This window comes from Oncorhynchus clarkii, chromosome 32 (genome assembly GCF_045791955.1).
Source record: "Oncorhynchus clarkii lewisi isolate Uvic-CL-2024 chromosome 32, UVic_Ocla_1.0, whole genome shotgun sequence".
Taxonomy (NCBI): Eukaryota; Metazoa; Chordata; class Actinopteri; order Salmoniformes; family Salmonidae; genus Oncorhynchus; species Oncorhynchus clarkii.
Genome location: NC_092178.1, coordinates 2,525,178 through 2,542,874, shown reverse-complemented (window position 1 = coordinate 2,542,874; position 17,697 = coordinate 2,525,178). Strand labels below are relative to the sequence as shown.

The 17,697-nt window shown below is 43.7% G+C and overlaps 1 protein-coding gene across 3 annotated transcripts in view; it reads right to left on the bottom strand.

Moving 5' to 3' along the window:
* The window catches only part of LOC139391837 (type 2 phosphatidylinositol 4,5-bisphosphate 4-phosphatase), a 34,045-nt gene that overhangs the window by 7,064 nt on the left and 9,284 nt on the right, over positions 1-17,697 (bottom strand). For all 3 annotated transcript variants that reach the window (XM_071139426.1, XM_071139423.1, XM_071139424.1), the window contains exons 2-4: positions 10,330-10,478; positions 6,197-6,303; positions 4,290-4,413 (exon numbers count right to left, since the gene is read on the bottom strand). In XM_071139426.1, the coding sequence (XP_070995527.1) occupies positions 4,290-4,413; positions 6,197-6,303; positions 10,330-10,478 (380 nt within the window). The remainder of the gene's footprint in view (positions 1-4,289; positions 4,414-6,196; positions 6,304-10,329; positions 10,479-17,697) is intronic.

Here is a 17,697-nt window from a genome sequence, read left to right as displayed (position 1 = left end):
ACAAATGGCACCCTAAGGGTCCTGGTCTAAAGTAGTGCACTATGTAGGGAATAGGGATCCATAGGGCTCTGGTCTAAAGTAGTGCACTATGTAGGGAATAGGGATCCATAGGGCTCTGGTCTAAAGTAGTGCACTATATAGGGAATAGGGTCCCATAGGGCTCTGGTCTAAAGTAGTGCACTATGTAGGGAATAGGGTGCCCTAGGGCTCTGGTCTAAAGTAGTGCACTACAGTGCCTTGCGAAAGTATTCGGCCCCCTTGAACTTTGCGACCTTTTGCCACATTTCAGGCTTCAAACATAAAGATATAAAACTGTATTTTTTTGTGAAGAATCAACAACAAGTGGGACACAATCATGAAGTGGAACGACATTTATTGGATATTTCAAACTTTTTTAACAAATCAAAAACTGAAAAATTGGGCGTGCAAAATTATTCAGCCCCCTTAAGTTAATACTTTGTAGCGCCACCTTTTGCTGCGATTACAGCTGTAAGTCGCTTGGGGTATGTCTCTATCAGTTTTGCACATCGAGAGACTGAAATTTTTCCCCATTCCTCCTTGTAAAACAGCTCGAGCTCAGTGAGGTTGGATGGAGAGCATTTGTGAACAGCAGTTTTCAGTTCTTTCCACAGATTCTCGATTGGATTCAGGTCTGGACTTTGACTTGGCCATTCTAACACCTGGATATGTTTATTTTTGAACCATTCCATTGTAGATTTTGCTTTATGTTTTGGATCATTGTCTTGTTGGAAGACAAATCTCCGTCCCAGTCTCAGGTCTTTTGCAGACTCCATCAGGTTTTCTTCCAGAATGGTCCTGTATTTGGCTCCATCCATCTTCCCATCAATTTGAACCATCTTCCCTGTCCCTGCTGAAGAAAAGCAGGCCCAAACCATGATGCTGCCACCACCATGTTTGACAGTGGGGATGGTGTGTTCAGCTGTGTTGCTTTTACGCCAAACATAACGTTTTGCATTGTTGCCAAAAAGTTACATTTTGGTTTCATCTGACCAGAGCACCTTCTTCCACATGTTTGGTGTGTCTCCCAGGTGGCTTGTGGCAAACTTTAAACAACACTTTTTATGGATATCTTTAAGAAATGGCTTTCTTCTTGCCACTCTTCCATAAAGGCCAGATTTGTGCAATATACGACTGATTGTTGTCCTATGGACAGAGTCTCCCACCTCAGCTGTAGATCTCTGCATTTCATCCAGAGTGATCATGGGCCTCTTGGCTGCATCTCTGATCAGTCTTCTCCTTGTATGAGCTGAAAGTTTAGAGGGACGGCCAGGTCTTGGTAGATTTGCAGTGGTCTGATACTCCTTCCATTTCAATATTATCGCTTGCACAGTGCTCCTTGGGATGTTTAAAGCTTGGGAAATCTTTTTGTAACCAAATCCGGCTTTAAACTTCTTCACAACAGTATCTCGGACCTGCCTGGTGTGTTCCTTGTTCTTCATGAAGCTCTCTGTGCTTTTAACGGACCTCTGAGACTATCACAGTGCAGGTGCATTTATACGGAGACTTGATTACACACAGGTGGATTGTATTTATCATCATTAGTAATTTAGGTCAACATTGGATCATTCAGAGATCCTCACTGAACTTCTGGAGAGAGTTTGCTGCACTGAAAGTAAAGGGGCTGAATAATTTTGCACGCCTATTTTTTCAGTTTTTGATTTGTTAAAAAAGTTTGAAATATCCAATAAATGTCGTTCCACTTCATGGTTGTGTCCCACTTGTTGTTGATTCTTCACAAAAAAATACAGTTTTATATCTTTATGTTTGAAGCCTGAAATGTGGCAAAAGGTCGCAAAGTTCAAGGGGGCCGAATACTTTCGCAAGGCACTGTATATATAGGGAATAGGGTGCCATAGGGCTCTGGTCTAAAGTAGTGTACTATATATGGACTAGAGTGCCATAGAGCTCTGGTCTAAAGTAGTGCACTATGTAGGGAATAGAGTGCCATCTGGGATGCAACCTGGGGATCAATACATCACTTTATACTCCTTTTTAACTTTGGCCGGAGCTGTCCAGAGCGCCTCCAATACTTGAGGAACTGTGTACAGTCTCCTTTATGAAACAAAAGTGGCCCGGATTCACACACAGTGGCAAAGAAATGGTTGCTCAAAGTGGACTGGGATCTGTATTGAATAGCAGTGGAGAGTGCATTCATATCTGGATTCCACTTCGTTCAATCCAGTGCACACACACCAGTAGCCTGTTGGAGACATTTCACCAGCAGGTGTTCTGATAGGCTAACTAAATAGCTAACGAAATAGCCAACATGTTGCTCGTTAACTGTTTAGCTACAGAGTTAAGCATTAATGTCGCGGACTCATTGTCACCTGTCCACCGACGCTGTTATGGGAAACCGGGGATTACCTCTATTAAATCACAAGGATACGTCATAAGAACATTTTAAGAATAGCCTAATTGACAAATTGCTTCCACGCTGAGCATAGATCTCCCAAGAGACATTAATATTTGAGCCTTTATAAGGTTATAGATCAACATGTCTAAGTTAGCTACCTTGAAGTATTCTCCATGTTATCGCTGATTCTATGAATGAAAGAATTCATTAAAACTAAGTTTTTGGATGTGGGCAGAACTGAAAAAGCGCGTGCGAGCAAGGAGGCCTACAAACCTGACTCAGTTACACCAGCTCTGTCAGGAGGAATGTGCCTAAATTCACCCAACTTACTGTGGGAAGCTTGTGGAAGGCTACCTGAAACGTTTGACCCAAGTTCAACAATTTAAAGGCAATGCTACCAAAAACTAATTGAGTGTATGTAAACTTCTGACCCACAGGGAATTAGATGAAAGAAATAAAAGCTGAAATAAATCACTCTCTACTATTATTCTGACATTTCACAATCTTAAAATAAAGTGGTGATCCTAACTGACCTAAGACAGGGAATTTTTACTAGGATTAAATGTCAGGAATTGTGAAAAACTGAGTTTAAACGTAGTTGGCTAAGGTGTATGTAAACTTCCGACTTCAACTGTAAGTCATGGAAAAGTCACAACAAGTCATGGAAAAGTCACTCCAAGTCATGGAAAAGTCACGATGAGTCATGGAAAAGTCACGATGAGTCATGGAAAAGTCACGATGAGTCATGGAAAAGTCACGATGAGTCATGGAAAAGTCACGATGAGTCATGGAAAAGTCACGATGAGTCATGGAAAAGTCACGATGAGCCATGGAAAAGTCACAACAAGTCGTGGAAAAGTCACAACAAGTCGTGGAAAAGTCACGACGAGTCATGGAAAAGTCACGATGAGTCATGGAAAAGTCACGATGAGTCATGGAAAAGTCACGATGAGTCATTGAAAAGTCACGATGAGTCATGGAAAAGTCACAACAAGTCGTGGAAAAGTCACAACAAGTCGTGGAAAAGTCACAACAAGTCGTGGAAAAGTCATGATGAGTCATGGAAAAGTCACGACGAGTCATGGAAAAGTCACGATGAGTCATGGAAAAGTCACGATGAGTCATGGAAAAGTCACGATGAGTCATTGAAAAGTCACGATGAGTCATGGAAAAGTCACGATGAGTCATGGAAAAGTCACGATGAGTCATGGAAAAGTCACAACAAGTCGTGGAAAAGTCACAACAAGTCAGGAAAAGTCCTGAGATTCCATCTGTCAAACTGTGTATGAACCCTTAACAATAATCAGAGGTCTGTCTCTGTAGCATATTGTCATTTGGGAATTTCTGTGAATGGATCAACTTGGGAAAAAAAAACAGCCCAAGTCAAGAACTGAGAACCACACACACAGTCTTTGCCTTATTAGCCTGGTCCCAGACTCGAGAACCACACACACAGTCTTTGCCTTATTAGCCTGGTCCCAGACTCGAGAACCACACACACAGTCTTTGCCTTATTAGCCTGGTCCCAGACTCGAGAACCACACACACACAGTCTTTGCCTTATTAGCCTGGTCCCAGACTTGAGAACCACACACACAGTCTTTGCCTTATTAGCCTGGTCCCAGACTCGAGAACCACACACACAGTCTTTGCCTTATTAGCCTGGTCCCAGATCGGTTTGTGCTGTCTTGCCAAACTCATATGATCACTGTCGTTGGCAAGACAGCACAACACATTCATTAAGCGTCTCAGTGTAGGAGTGCTGTTTTGCCTTTTCGATTATAAGGATTGGACAAGGGAGATCTGATCCTAGACCAGCACTACCACTCTGAGATACTTTATGAATACAGGCTAGTCTCTAATAGGCCAGAAGGAGCTGACTGCTGCTCAGAGGACACACTGATTGGCCACATACGAGGAAGGCGTTTCCACAGTGGCCACAGACCACCCTCGTGCCCTCAGGCTGGACTGGCAGGGCTGGCTGGGCCGGCTGCTCCTCTGGAATCACCATCACCGGGCTCAGGTTGATGATGCGTCTGCTGTAGGGGGCGGGGCACACAGAGGGGGAGGGGTTACCATACAGTAGTGATGGATCGTTTTTGTTTACCCATGTTTCCCAGGTAAGTGGTACTATTGTCAGTTGGTTACTGATGGTCAGTTTGTTATTGGATTCATGGTCTTGAACATTTCCGTATTGAAGAACATCCATCAGGCTGTTTTAAAAAGGCTACCAGGACTTTACTTTGGCTGTTTCAGAACATTTCTGAAAACATCCTCTCCAGGTGAAGCAAGGATTCATCTACTGGACTCTAGACCAGCAAGGGTTCATCTACTGGACTCTAGACCAGCAAGGGTTCATCTACTGGACTCTAGACCAGCAAGGGTTCATCTGCTGGACTCTAGACCAGCAAGGGTTCATCTACTGGACTCTAGACCAGCAAGGGTTCATCTGCTGGACTCTAGACCAGCAAGGATTAATCTACTGGACTCTAGACCAGCAAGGGTTCATCTACTGGACTCTAGACCAGCAAGGGTTCATCTACTGGACTCTAGACAAGCAAGGGTTCATCTACTGGACTCTAGACCAGCAAGGGTTCATCTACTGGACTCTAGACCAGCAAGGGTTCATCTACTGGACTCTAGACCAGCAAGGGTTCATCTACTGGACTCTAGACCAGCAAGGGTTCATCTACTGGACTCTAGACCAGCAAGGGTTCATCTACTGGACTCTAGACCAGCAAGGGTTCATCTACTGGACTCTAGACCAGCAAGGGTTTAACTACTGGACCAGAAACCCTGTATGAATTCCTGGCGCTGCTGTGGACAGACAGAAAGAGCTGCCTGCCGTGAACTCTGACCTACCAGTTGGGTCTGGGGCATCCTATCACCTACCAGTTGGGTCTGGGGCATCAAATCACCTACCAGTTGGGTCTGTGGTGGGGCATCATATCACCTACCAGTTGGGTCTGGGGCATCCTATCACCTACCAGTTGGGTCTGGGGCATCCTATCACCTACCAGTTGGGTCTGGGGCATCCTATCACCTACCAGTTGGGTCTGGGGCATCCTATCACCTACCAGTTGGGTCTGGGGCATCCTATCACCTACCAGTTGGGTCTGGGGCATCCTATCACCTACCAGTTGGGTCTGGGGCATCCTATCACCTACCCGTTGGGTCTGTGGTGGGGCATCATATCACCTACCAGTTGGGTCTGTGGTGGGGCATCATATCACCTACCAGTTGGGTCTGTGGTGGGGCATCATATCACCTACCAGTTGGGTCTGTGGTGGGGCATCCTATCACCTACCAGTTGGGTCTGGGGCATCCTATCACCTACCAGTTGGGTCTGGGGCATCCTATCACCTACCAGTTGGGTCTGGGGCATCCTATCACCTACCAGTTGGGTCTGGGGCATCCTATCACCTACCAGTTGGGTCTGGGGCATCCTATCACCTACCCGTTGGGTCTGGGGCATCCTATCACCTACCAGTTGGGTCTGTGGTGGGGCATCATATCACCTACCAGTTGGGTCTGGGGCATCCTATCACCTACCAGTTGGGTCTGGGGCATCCTATCACCTACCAGTTGGGTCTGGGGCATCCTATCACCTACCAGTTGGGTCTGGGGCATCCTATCACCTACCAGTTGGGTCTGGGGCATCCTATCACCTACCCGTTGGGTCTGGGGCATCCTATCACCTACCAGTTGGGTCTGGGGCATCCTATCACCTACCAGTTGGGTCTGGGGCATCCTATCACCTACCAGTTGGGTCTGGGGCATCCTATCACCTACCAGTTGGGTCTGGGGCATCCTATCACCTACCAGTTGGGTCTGGGGCATCCTATCCTCCTAGATGAGTCTTTGCAGATGAGGAGGCAGTTACAGGGACAGCGTACATACTTCTTCCCAGTCGGTGGGTTTTTGATGGGCTGAAAGAAAGAAAGCACTTTGAACTAGGTTTAAATCCATTTGAAACCATTTAATTGCTAGTAAATTACACAGTAAAATCACATAATAAAAACACAATCACAATAACACTGTCACGTGTAATCCCTCTCCGGACTCTAGGTCACCAGGCTGCTCCTTATGGCACACATCATCGTTACACGTACCTGCAGACTCACCTGGACCCCACACATATACACACACACCATCGTTACACGTACCTGCAGACTCACCTGGACCCCATCACCTTCCATATATGTATATATACACACACACATATATATGGAGTCCAGGTGGGTCTGACGCCTCGTGTAACGATGGTGGGAGGGATATATATCTGTCACTCCCTTTGGTTCCTTCCCAGGCGTCACTGTTTCTGTTTCCTGTCTGTGTTCTGTTAGTGTTTCCTGTCTGTGTGTTGTTAGTGTTTCCTGTCTGTGTGCTGTTAGTGTTTCCTGTCTGTGTGCTGTTAGTGTTTCCTGTCTGTGTTCTGTTTCTGTTTCCTGTCTGTGTTCTGTTAGTGTTTCCTGTCTGTGTGCTGTTAGTGTTTCCTGTCTGTGTTCTGTTAGTGTTTCCTGTCTGTGTTCTGTTAGTGTTTCCTGTCTGTGTTCTGTTAGTGTTTCCTGTCTGTGTTCTGTTCCATTTATTTTATTAAAACACTCCCTGAACTTACTTCCCAACTCTTATTACAGAGTCTCGTTACAAACACTCTTATTCACAGGAGACACACCCAATTCCATTCCAATTAGTTGGTCATTTTGCTGAGTCATGTCCCTGGATTCTCGTGTTACAAGCCCTGGTTGAGTTTCGACAGAGCAGAGCACGGCAGTACAAGACTGCTACTAACACCGTCTTGTTGAGGGGTCAGCCTCGGCACGCATGGATCGACTGACTGACTATTTGATCCGTCTCAGCTGAGACGACTGAGGAAACTACTGGCTGTGGTACTGTGGCTCCACGCTGTCGTAGAAGAAGGAACCATCTTTATCGCCTCGTGAAAACCAGACTGAAACACCGCACTCGCAATTTGTTTCACTTCACTTGTGGTACGCGAAACAGAATTTGAGCTAGCAACATCTGTCTGGTTTAAACGAGGCTACAATCTTTAGTCCACTCGCGTAACAACAAACCCCAGCTCAACTCCATGACTATGCAGTTGTAGAGTAGTTACTACATTCGTATGTAATAACATGTTAATAACAGTGTTATTAATCTGTTATCGACACTAAGAGTGCAAGACTGTATCGCAAGTGCAAAGAAGAACTCAAAATAACGCACGTAGAGCAGAACTGGGCCAAAACCCCCTTCTCATTTAAATAGAGAAAAGAGCCATCAAATTTTACAACCATCTAAAAACAAGTGACCCCAAAACATTCCATCACACAGCTCTACAATGTCAAGAGATGAAACAAGAGAAGAGTCCCCTCAGACAGCTGGTTCTGAGGCTCAGTTCACCAACCCAAACCAGCCCCATAGAGCCTCAGGACAACACTCAGAAAATCTGGCCCAACCAAATCATCACAAAACAAAAAAAAAAATATATATCACCTATTGGAAAGACACCACAAAAAATCTAAGTAACCTTCAATGCTATTTGTCTCTAAATAGACAGTACATGGTGGCAGACTATCTGACCACTGTGACTGATAGAAAACTGAGGAAAACATTGACTAGGTACAGACTCAGTGAGCACAGTCTGGCTATAGAGACCGGTCGTCACAGACCAACCTGGCTGCCCAGAGAGGACAGTCTGGCTATAGAGACCGGTCGTCACAGACAAACCTGGCTGCCCAGAGAGGACAGTCTGGCTATAGAGACCGGTCATCACAGACAAACCTGGCTGCCCAGAGAGGACAGTCTGGCTATAGAGACCGGTCGTCACAGACAAACCTGGCTGCCCAGAGAGGACAGTCTGGCTATAGAGACCGGTCGTCACAGACCAACCTGGCTGCCCAGAGAGGACAGTCTGGCTATAGAGACCGGTCGTCACAGACAAACCTGGCTGCCCAGAGAGGACAGTCTGGTTATAGAGACCAGTCATCACAGACAAACCTGGCTGCCCAGAGAGGACAGTCTGGCTATAGAGACCGGTCGTCACAGACCAACCTGGCTGCCCAGAGAGGACAGTCTGGCTATAGAGACCGGTCGTCACAGACAAACCTGGCTGCCCAGAGAGGACAGTCTGGTTATAGAGGCCAGTCGTCACAGACAAACCTGGCTGCCCAGAGAGGACAGTCTGGCTATAGAGACCGGTCGTCACAGACAAACCTGGCTGCCCAGAGAGGACAGTCTGGCTATAGAGACCGGTCGTCACAGACAAACCTGGCTGCCCAGAGAGGACAGTCTGGCTATAGAGACCGGTCGTCACAGACAAACCTGGCTGCCCAGAGAGGACAGTCTGGCTATAGAGACCGGTCGTCACAGACAAACCTGGCTGCCCAGAGAGGACAGGTTGTGCTCACTCTGCTCCAGGGGAGAGGTAGAGACAGAGCTGCATTTCCTATTACACTGTGACAAATACTCAGACCTAAGAGAATATTTCTTTCCCAAAATTATAACTCAATACAAAGAATTTGAAACTATAAAATATGAAGAAAAAATCAAATATTTATTGGGTGAAAAGCCAAAATGTGCAGTTTTGGCAGCCAAATATGTGTCCTCCTGCCACAACCTGAGGTACAGCCAGTGAAAAGTGCAAAGTAATGTCAATAATATTTCCCATCTTGTTTTGTTTTGTCTTCATACCAGGTCATGTGTCTTCTCAGTCAGGTTGAGACTGGTCTACTACCAGGTCATGTGTCTTCTCAGTCATGCTGACACTGGTCTACTACCAGGTCATGTGTCTTCTCAGTCATGTTGACACTGGTCTACTACCAGGTCATGTGTCTTCTCTGTCATGTTGACACTGGTCTACTACCAGGTCATGTGTCTTCTCTGTCATGTTGACACTGGTCTACTACCAGGTCATGTGTCTTCTCAGTCATGTTGACACTGGTCTACTACCAGGTCATGTGTCTTCTCAGTCATGTTGACACTGGTCTACTACCAGGTCATGTGTCTTCTCTGTCATGTTGACACTGGTCTACTACCAGGTCATGTGTCTTCTCAGTCATGTTGACACTGGTCTACTACCAGGTCATGTGTCTTCTCAGTCATGTTGACACTGGTATCCTACCAGGTCATGTGTCTTCTCAGTCATGTTGACACTGGTATCCTACCATGTCATGTGTCTTCTCAGTCATGTTGACACTGGTCCATTACCAGGTCATGTGTCTTCTCAGTCATGTTGACACTGGTCTACTACCAGGTCATGTGTCTTCTCAGTCATGTTGACACTGGTCCACTACCAGGTCATGTGTCTTCTCAGTCATGTTGAAACTGGTCTACTACCAGGTCATGTGTCTTCTCAGTCATGTTGACACTGGTCTACTACCAGGTCATGTGTCTTCTCAGTCATGTTGACACTGGTCTACTACCAGGTCATGTGTCTTCTCAGTCATGTTGACACTGGTCTACTACCAGGTCATGTGTCTTCTCAGTCATGTTGACACTGGTCTACTACCAGGTCATGTGTCTTCTCAGTCATGTTGACACTGGTCTACTACCATTGCTTTAATGTATTGTTGTTCTCATTAATATTGTTGTTGTAGTTGTTGTTAATGGTTATCCCATGTCCACTACTACTATTATTATTGCTGTTGGTTCCACCATTTATTTATATATATATATATATATATATATTCATTTTATTTATATTTTTCAATATGTATACTTTGACAATGTAAGTAATAATGAACTTGCCATGTCAATAAAGTCAATTGAATAGAGAGAGAGAGACAGAGAGAGAGAGAGAGATAGAGACAGAGAAAGACAGAGACAGAGAGACCAGTGAAGCAACAGTAGGATGAGAATTGACAAAGCAGTAGAATCATCATCAGTAGCAGTAGGGAGTCTGCATGGTCTCACCACATACACACATACACACATACAGAAGTGCAGTTGAGTCTTACCGTGGCTTCGTTGCACACAGTACACTTCACCACGTGCTGATGAAGCTTGCCATCCAGGTTAATGAGAGACTGACACACCCGGCAGTTGATGACGGGTACCCCCCCTGGGTCGGGACTGGCGATGGCTGTGTAGGGGGGAGGGAGTTCAGCTGGAAGGGAGAGATACAGACACACCTGGTTTAATGACACATTAGATACAGTTGAAGTCCTAAGTTGACATACACTTAGGTTGGAGTCATTAAAACTTGTTTTTCAACCACTCCACACATTTCTTGTTAACAAACTATAGTTTTGGCAAATCGTTTCGAACATCTACTTTGTGCATGACACAAGTCATTTTTCCAACAATTATTTACAGACAGATTATTTCACTGTATCACAATTCCAGTGTGTCAGAAGTCTACATACACTAAGTTGACTGTGCCTTTAAACAGCTTGGAATATTCCAGAAAATGATGTCATGGATTTAGAAGCTTTTGATAGGCTGGTTGACATCACTTGAGTCGATTGGAGGGGCACCTGCGGATGTATTTTTGCTTGACATTTGAACCAGCGACCCTTCGGTTACTGGCCCATTGCTCTTAACCACTAGGCTGCCCTTGATGTAATGACATCGTACACAATTTCATGTTTTTAGGCCTACAGACGAGGCCCTGCTTTCACTTCCATTTCCTTTAACATGGGTCGACCTGGGAGATGAGTGAAAATAAGGTGGGTCAGTTGACAGCCAAAGGGAGTTACTTTCTGATGTCAATACCACCCCCCCCCCCTCCTCTGTTTGGGTCAAAAAGCAGAACTGACCTATTTTTTTTTTAATACCTTTATTTAACAAGTCAGTTAAGAACAAATTCTTATTTACAATTTATCAACCCATGGAGGTCTGAATTTGGAGTCACACTCAAAATTAAAGTGGAAAACCACACTACAGGCTGATCCAACTTTGATGTAATGTCCTTAAAACAAGTCAAAATGAGGCTCAGTAGTGTGTGTGGCCTCCACGTGCCTGTATGACCTCCCTACAACGCCTGGGCATGCTCCTGATGAGGTGGCGGATGGTCTCCTGAGGGATCTCCTCCCAGACCTGGACTAAAGCATCCGCCAACTCCTGGACAGTCTGTGGTGCAACGTGGCGTTGGTGGATGGAGCGAGACATGGTGTCCCAGATATGCTCAATTGGATTCAGGTCTGGGGAACGGGCGGTACCTAATGGCAGTCAGGCTACCTCTGGCGAGCACATGGAGGGCTGTGCGGCCCCCCAAAGAAATGCCACCCACACCATGACTGACCCACCGCCAAACCGATCATGCTGGAGGATGTTGCAGGCAGCAGAACGTTCTCCACGGCGTCTCCAGACTGTCACGTCTGTCACATGTGCTCAGTGTGAACCTGCTTTCATCTGTGAAGAGCACAGGGCGCCAGTGGCGAATTTGACAATCTTGGTGTTCTCTGGCAAATGCCAAACGTCCTGCACGGTGTTGGGCTGTAAGCACAACCCCCACCTGTGGACGTCGGGCCCTCATACCACCCTCATGGAGTCTGTTTCTGACCCTTTGAGCAGACACATGCACATTTGTGGCCTGCTGAAGGTCATTTTGCAGGGCTCTGGCAGTGCTCCTCCTGCTACTCCTTGCACAAAGGCGGAGGTAGCGGTCCTGCTGCTGGGTTGTTGCCCTCCTACGGCCTCCTCCATGTCTCCTGATGTACTGGCCTGTCTCCTGGTAGCGCCTCCATGCTCTGGACACTACGCTGACAGACACAGCAAACCTTCTTGCCACAGCTCGCATTGATGTGTCATCCTGGATTAGCTGCACTACCTGAGCCACTTGTGAGGGTTGTAGACTCCGTCTCATGCTACCACTAGAGTGAAAGCACCGCCAGCATTCAAAAGTGACCAAAACATCAGCCAGGAAGCATAGGAACTGAGAAGTGGTCTGTGGTCACCACCTGCAGAACCACTCCTTTATTGGGGGTGTCTTGCTAATTGCCTATAATTTCCACCTGTTGTCTATTCCATTTGCACAACAGCATGTGAAATGTATTGTCAATCAGTGTTGCTTCCTAAGTGGACAGTTTTATTTCACAGAAGTGTGATTGACTTGAAGTTACATTGTGTTGTTTAAGTGTTCCCTTTATTTTTTTGAGCAGTATATATCACAGAGCCAGGCTATATATCACAGAGCTAGGCTATATATCACAGAGCCAGGCTATATATCACAGAGCCAGGCTATATATCACAGAGCTAGGCTATATATCACAGAGCTAGGCTATATATCACAGAGCCAGGCTATATATCACAGAGCTAGGCTATATATATATATATATATCACAGAGCTAGGCTATATATCACAGAGCCAGGCTATATATCACAGAGCTAGGCTATATATATATATATATATCACAGAGCTAGGCTATATATCACAGAGCTAAGCTAAATATCACAGAGCTAGGCTATATATATATATATATCACAGAGCTAAGCTATATATCACAGAGCTAGGCTATATATCACAGAGCTAGGCTATATATCACAGAGCCAGGCTATATATCACAGAGCTAGGCTATATATAACAGAGCTAGGCTATATATCACAGAGCTAGGCTATATATATATATATATCACAGAGCTAGGCTATATATATATATATCACAGAGCTAGGCTACATATATATATATATATATTATATATATAGAGCTAAGCTATACATCACAGAGCTAGGCTATATATCACAGAGCTAGGCAATATATCACAGAGCTAGGCTATATATCACAGAGCTAGGCTATATATCACAGAGCTAGGCTATATATCACAGAGCTAAGCTATATATATATATATATATATATATCACAGAGCTAGGCTATATATATATATATCACAGAGCTAAGCTATACATCACAGAGCTAGGCTATATATCACAGAGCTAAGCTATATATCACAGAGCCAGGCTATATATCACAGAGCCAGGCTATATATCACAGAGCCAGGCTATATATATATATATCACAGAGCTAAGCTATACATCACAGAGCTAGGCTATATATCACAGAGCTAAGCTATATATCACAGAGCCAGGCTATATATATATATATATCACAGAGCGAAGCTATACATCACAGAGCTAGGCTATATATCACAGAGCTAAGCTATATATCACAGAGCCAGGCTATATATATATATATCACAGAGCCAGGCTATATATCACAGAGCTAGGCTATATATCACAGAGCCAGGCTATATATATATATATCACAGAGCTAAGCTATACATCACAGAGCTAGGCTATATATCACAGAGCTAAGCTATATATCACAGAGCCAGGCTATATATATATATATATATATATATATATCACAGAGCTAAGCTATACATCACAGAGCTAGGCTATATATCACAGAGCTAAGCTATATATCACAGAGCCAGGCTATATATCACAGAGCTAGGCTATATATCACAGAGCTAGGCTATATATCACAGAGCTAGGCTATATATATATATATATATATATATATATATATATATATATATATACATATATATATATATATCACAGAGCCAGGCTATATATCACAGAGCTAGGCTATATATATATATATATATCACAGAGCTAGGCTATATATATATATCACAGAGCCAGGCTATATATCACAGAGCTAGGCTGTATATATATATATATATATATATATCACAGAGCCAGGCTATATATCACAGAGCTAGGCTATATATCACAGAGCTAGGCTATATATCACAGAGCTAGGCTATATATATATATATATATCACAGAGCTAGGCTATATATCACAGAGCTAGGCTATATATATATCACAGAGCTAGGCTATATATCACAGAGCTAGGCTATATATATATCACAGAGCTAGGCTATATATCACAGAGCTAAGCTATATATATCACAGAGCTAGGCTATATATCACAGAGCTAGGCTATATATCACAGAGCTAGGCTATATATCACAGAGCTAAGCTATATATCACAGAGCCAGGCTATATATCACAGAGCTAAGCTATATATATGCCTGGTGTGTTCCTTGTTCTTCATGATGCTCTCTGCGCTTTTAACGGACCTCTGAGACCATCACAGTGCAGGTGCATTTATACGGAGACTTGATTACACACAGGTGGATTGTATTTATCATCATTAGTCATTTAGGTCAACATTGGATCATTCAGAGATCCTCACTGAACTTCTGGAGAGAGTTTGCTGCACTGAAAGTAAAGGGGCTGAATCATTTTGCACGCCCAATTTTTCAGTTTTTGATTTGTTAAAAAAGTTTGAAATATCCAATAAATGTCGTTCCACTTCATGATTGTGTCCCACTTGTTGTTGATTCTTCACAAAAAAATACAGTTTTATATCTTTATGTTTGAAGCCTGAAATGTGGCAAAAGGTCGCAAAGTTCAAGGGGGCCGAATACTTTCGCAAGGCACTGTATATATCACAGAGCTAAGCTATATATCACAGAGCCAGGCTATATATCACAGAGCTAAGCTATATATATATATATATATATATATATCACAGAGCTAGGCTATATATCACAGAGCTAGGCTATATATCACAGAGCCAGGCTATATATCACAGAGCTAGGCTATAAATCACAGAGCTAGGCTATAAATCACAGAGCTAAGCTATATATATATATATATATATATATATATATATATATATATATATATATATATATATCACAGAGCTAGGCTATATATCACAGAGCTAGGCTATATATCACAGAGCCAGGCTATATATCACAGAGCTAGGCTATATATCACAGAGCCAGGCTATATATATATATATATATCACAGAGCCAGGCTATATATCACAGAGCTAGGCTATATAACACAGAGCTAAGCTATATATCACAGAGCTAGGCTATATATCACAGAGCTAGGCTATATATCACAGAGCTAGGCTATATATATATATATATATATCACAGAGCTAGGCTATATATATATATATATATATCACAGAGCTAGGCTATATATGAGGTTTTAGAAGGGCAGTCAATTCAGTTATTCAATTCAGTGATTCAATGAGGTTTTAGAAGACCATTTAACATAATACAACAGAATCTGTAAGATTTAAAGCTGGTTCTAAATTCAGGCAAAACAAACTGCATGGTATTTTCAAATGCCAGGCATGTTACTAATCATGTCATTGCTACCTCGGCTTGACACACTATAGAGCAAGTTAAAGTGTACAAATATTTGGGTGTGTGGGTTGATGACAAGCTGAGCTTCACTGTGCATGTAGAGAACTGGATAAGGAAGCTCAAACTGAAAATAGGATTTTATTATCGGCATCAGGCTTGTTTTTTCTCTGGAGGCCAGGAAGGAGCTGGTACGATATACATTACTGTCGATTTTGGTGATGTTATATATATATATATATATATATATATATATATGCAGGCCTCAACCACTACCCTGAGAGCCCTTGATTCAGTATATCATGCAGCCCTCAGGGTCATTACCAACCAAACACATCATTGTGATCTCTATAGTGCTTTTGGCTGGTCGTCATTGACCTTGCATAGGCTTAAACACTGGTATACACTGATTTATAAGGTCATATTGTAGGCTTAAACCCTGGTATACACTGATTTATAAGTCCATATTGGATAAAATGCCATGTTATCTCTGTTCTTTTTGAGTCAGATCAGTAGATAGATATCAGTTACGGTCCCAATCTGATTTACTTCTAACAGAACCAAACATTAGAACAGGTCATGGTAGAAATAGTTTTAGTTACATTTTAAAATGTGATGATCTAGTTTCGTTGGTGGAGTTTAAACACTTGATCAATGTATATATCATAGAAGAGTGTAATTGTCTTTAGGACAGCTGTTTTTAGTCAAGACCTTTGTGTTTTTAAACGTAAAATGTTTTTGTTGTACTGTATGTGTGTTTATAGTTTTGTTTAATGTTGTGTTAGTGTATGTAAGTCGTTTTGTCTGAAACGTTGTTCCCCCTGCTGATATTGGACCAGGTCTCTCTTGGAAAAGAGATGTTATCTCAATGAGGAAAAACCCTGTTTAAATAAAAGGTAAAAAACAAAATGAGTACAGTTATTTCTATATATCACATTATTGTGGACAGTCGGGTTAATATAATAGTTGGATTAAAACCTTTACATGCTTTGCAAGAAGACGGATTCCCCTAATCATCCTGTTTCCATGGACACATCTGAAATCAGTCTGCCTGATGGTATTCTGATGAAAGCAGAACATCAACAATCAGAATAAACATTCTACCACAACAACTGTCATTTTTAGGAAGCATATTTGACTCTGAGTTCAGACATATAAAGTTTGTATGTGAAAACTACTTCTAAGAAGGATAAAGCCAGTAGTTCTGAACTCACTTCCCTCATGGAACTAACACACGAGCAGATTAAATACACCCCTGGAACTAACACACGAGCAGATTAAATACACCTCTGGAGTACAGATTAAGGTGTTTACATGTCCTAATAATATGACAGATTGCTCAGGGAAAAAAACAGGTGCTTTAATATTCATACGGCTTACTTCGATTTTGACCTTTGGCCGATTAAGATAAGCAGTGTAAAGAGTTCACATGACTATTGCATAATCTGCCTACTGCCATAATCAGTTCCCCATCGAATGATTACTGTGCATGTAAACATACTTAATGAGGTTTTAGAAGTGCATTCAATTCAGTGATTCAATTCAGTGATTCAATTCAGTGATTCAACGACGCTCTCTAGGAATCTTGTCTGTCCTCTCACTGAAGAGTACAGCTGTGTACTGACTATTCTAGAGTAGTACAAAAACCTTCAACTAAACCAGTCCAGGTAACCAGAGGTGGCAGGTAGACTAGTGGTTAGAGGGGGGGGGGCAGGTAGTCTAGTGGTTAGAGGGGGGGGGCAGGTAGACTAGTGGTTAGAGGGGGGCGGCAGGTAGCCTAGTGGTTAGAGGGGGGCAGGTAGCCTAGTGGTTAGAGGGGGGCAGGTAGCCCAGAGGTTAGAGGGGGGCGGCAGGTAGGCTAGTGGTTAGAGGGGGGGGGGGGGGGGGGGCAGGTAGACTAGTGGTTAGAGGGGGCAGGTAGCCCAGAGGTTAGAGGGGGGCAGGTAGCCCAGAGGTTAGAGGGGGGCGGCAGGTAGGCTAGTGGTTAGAGGGGGGCAGGTAGCCCAGAGGTTAGAGGGGGGCGGCAGGTAGACTAGTGGTTAGAGGGGGGCAGGTAGACTAGTGGTTAGAAGGGGGGCAGGTAGCCCAGACGTTAGAGGGGGGAGGCAGGTAGCCTAGTGGTTAGAGCTTTGGACAAGTAACCAAAAGGTTGCAAGATTGAATCCCGAGTTGACAAGGTAAAAATCTGGCGTTCTGCCCCTGAACAG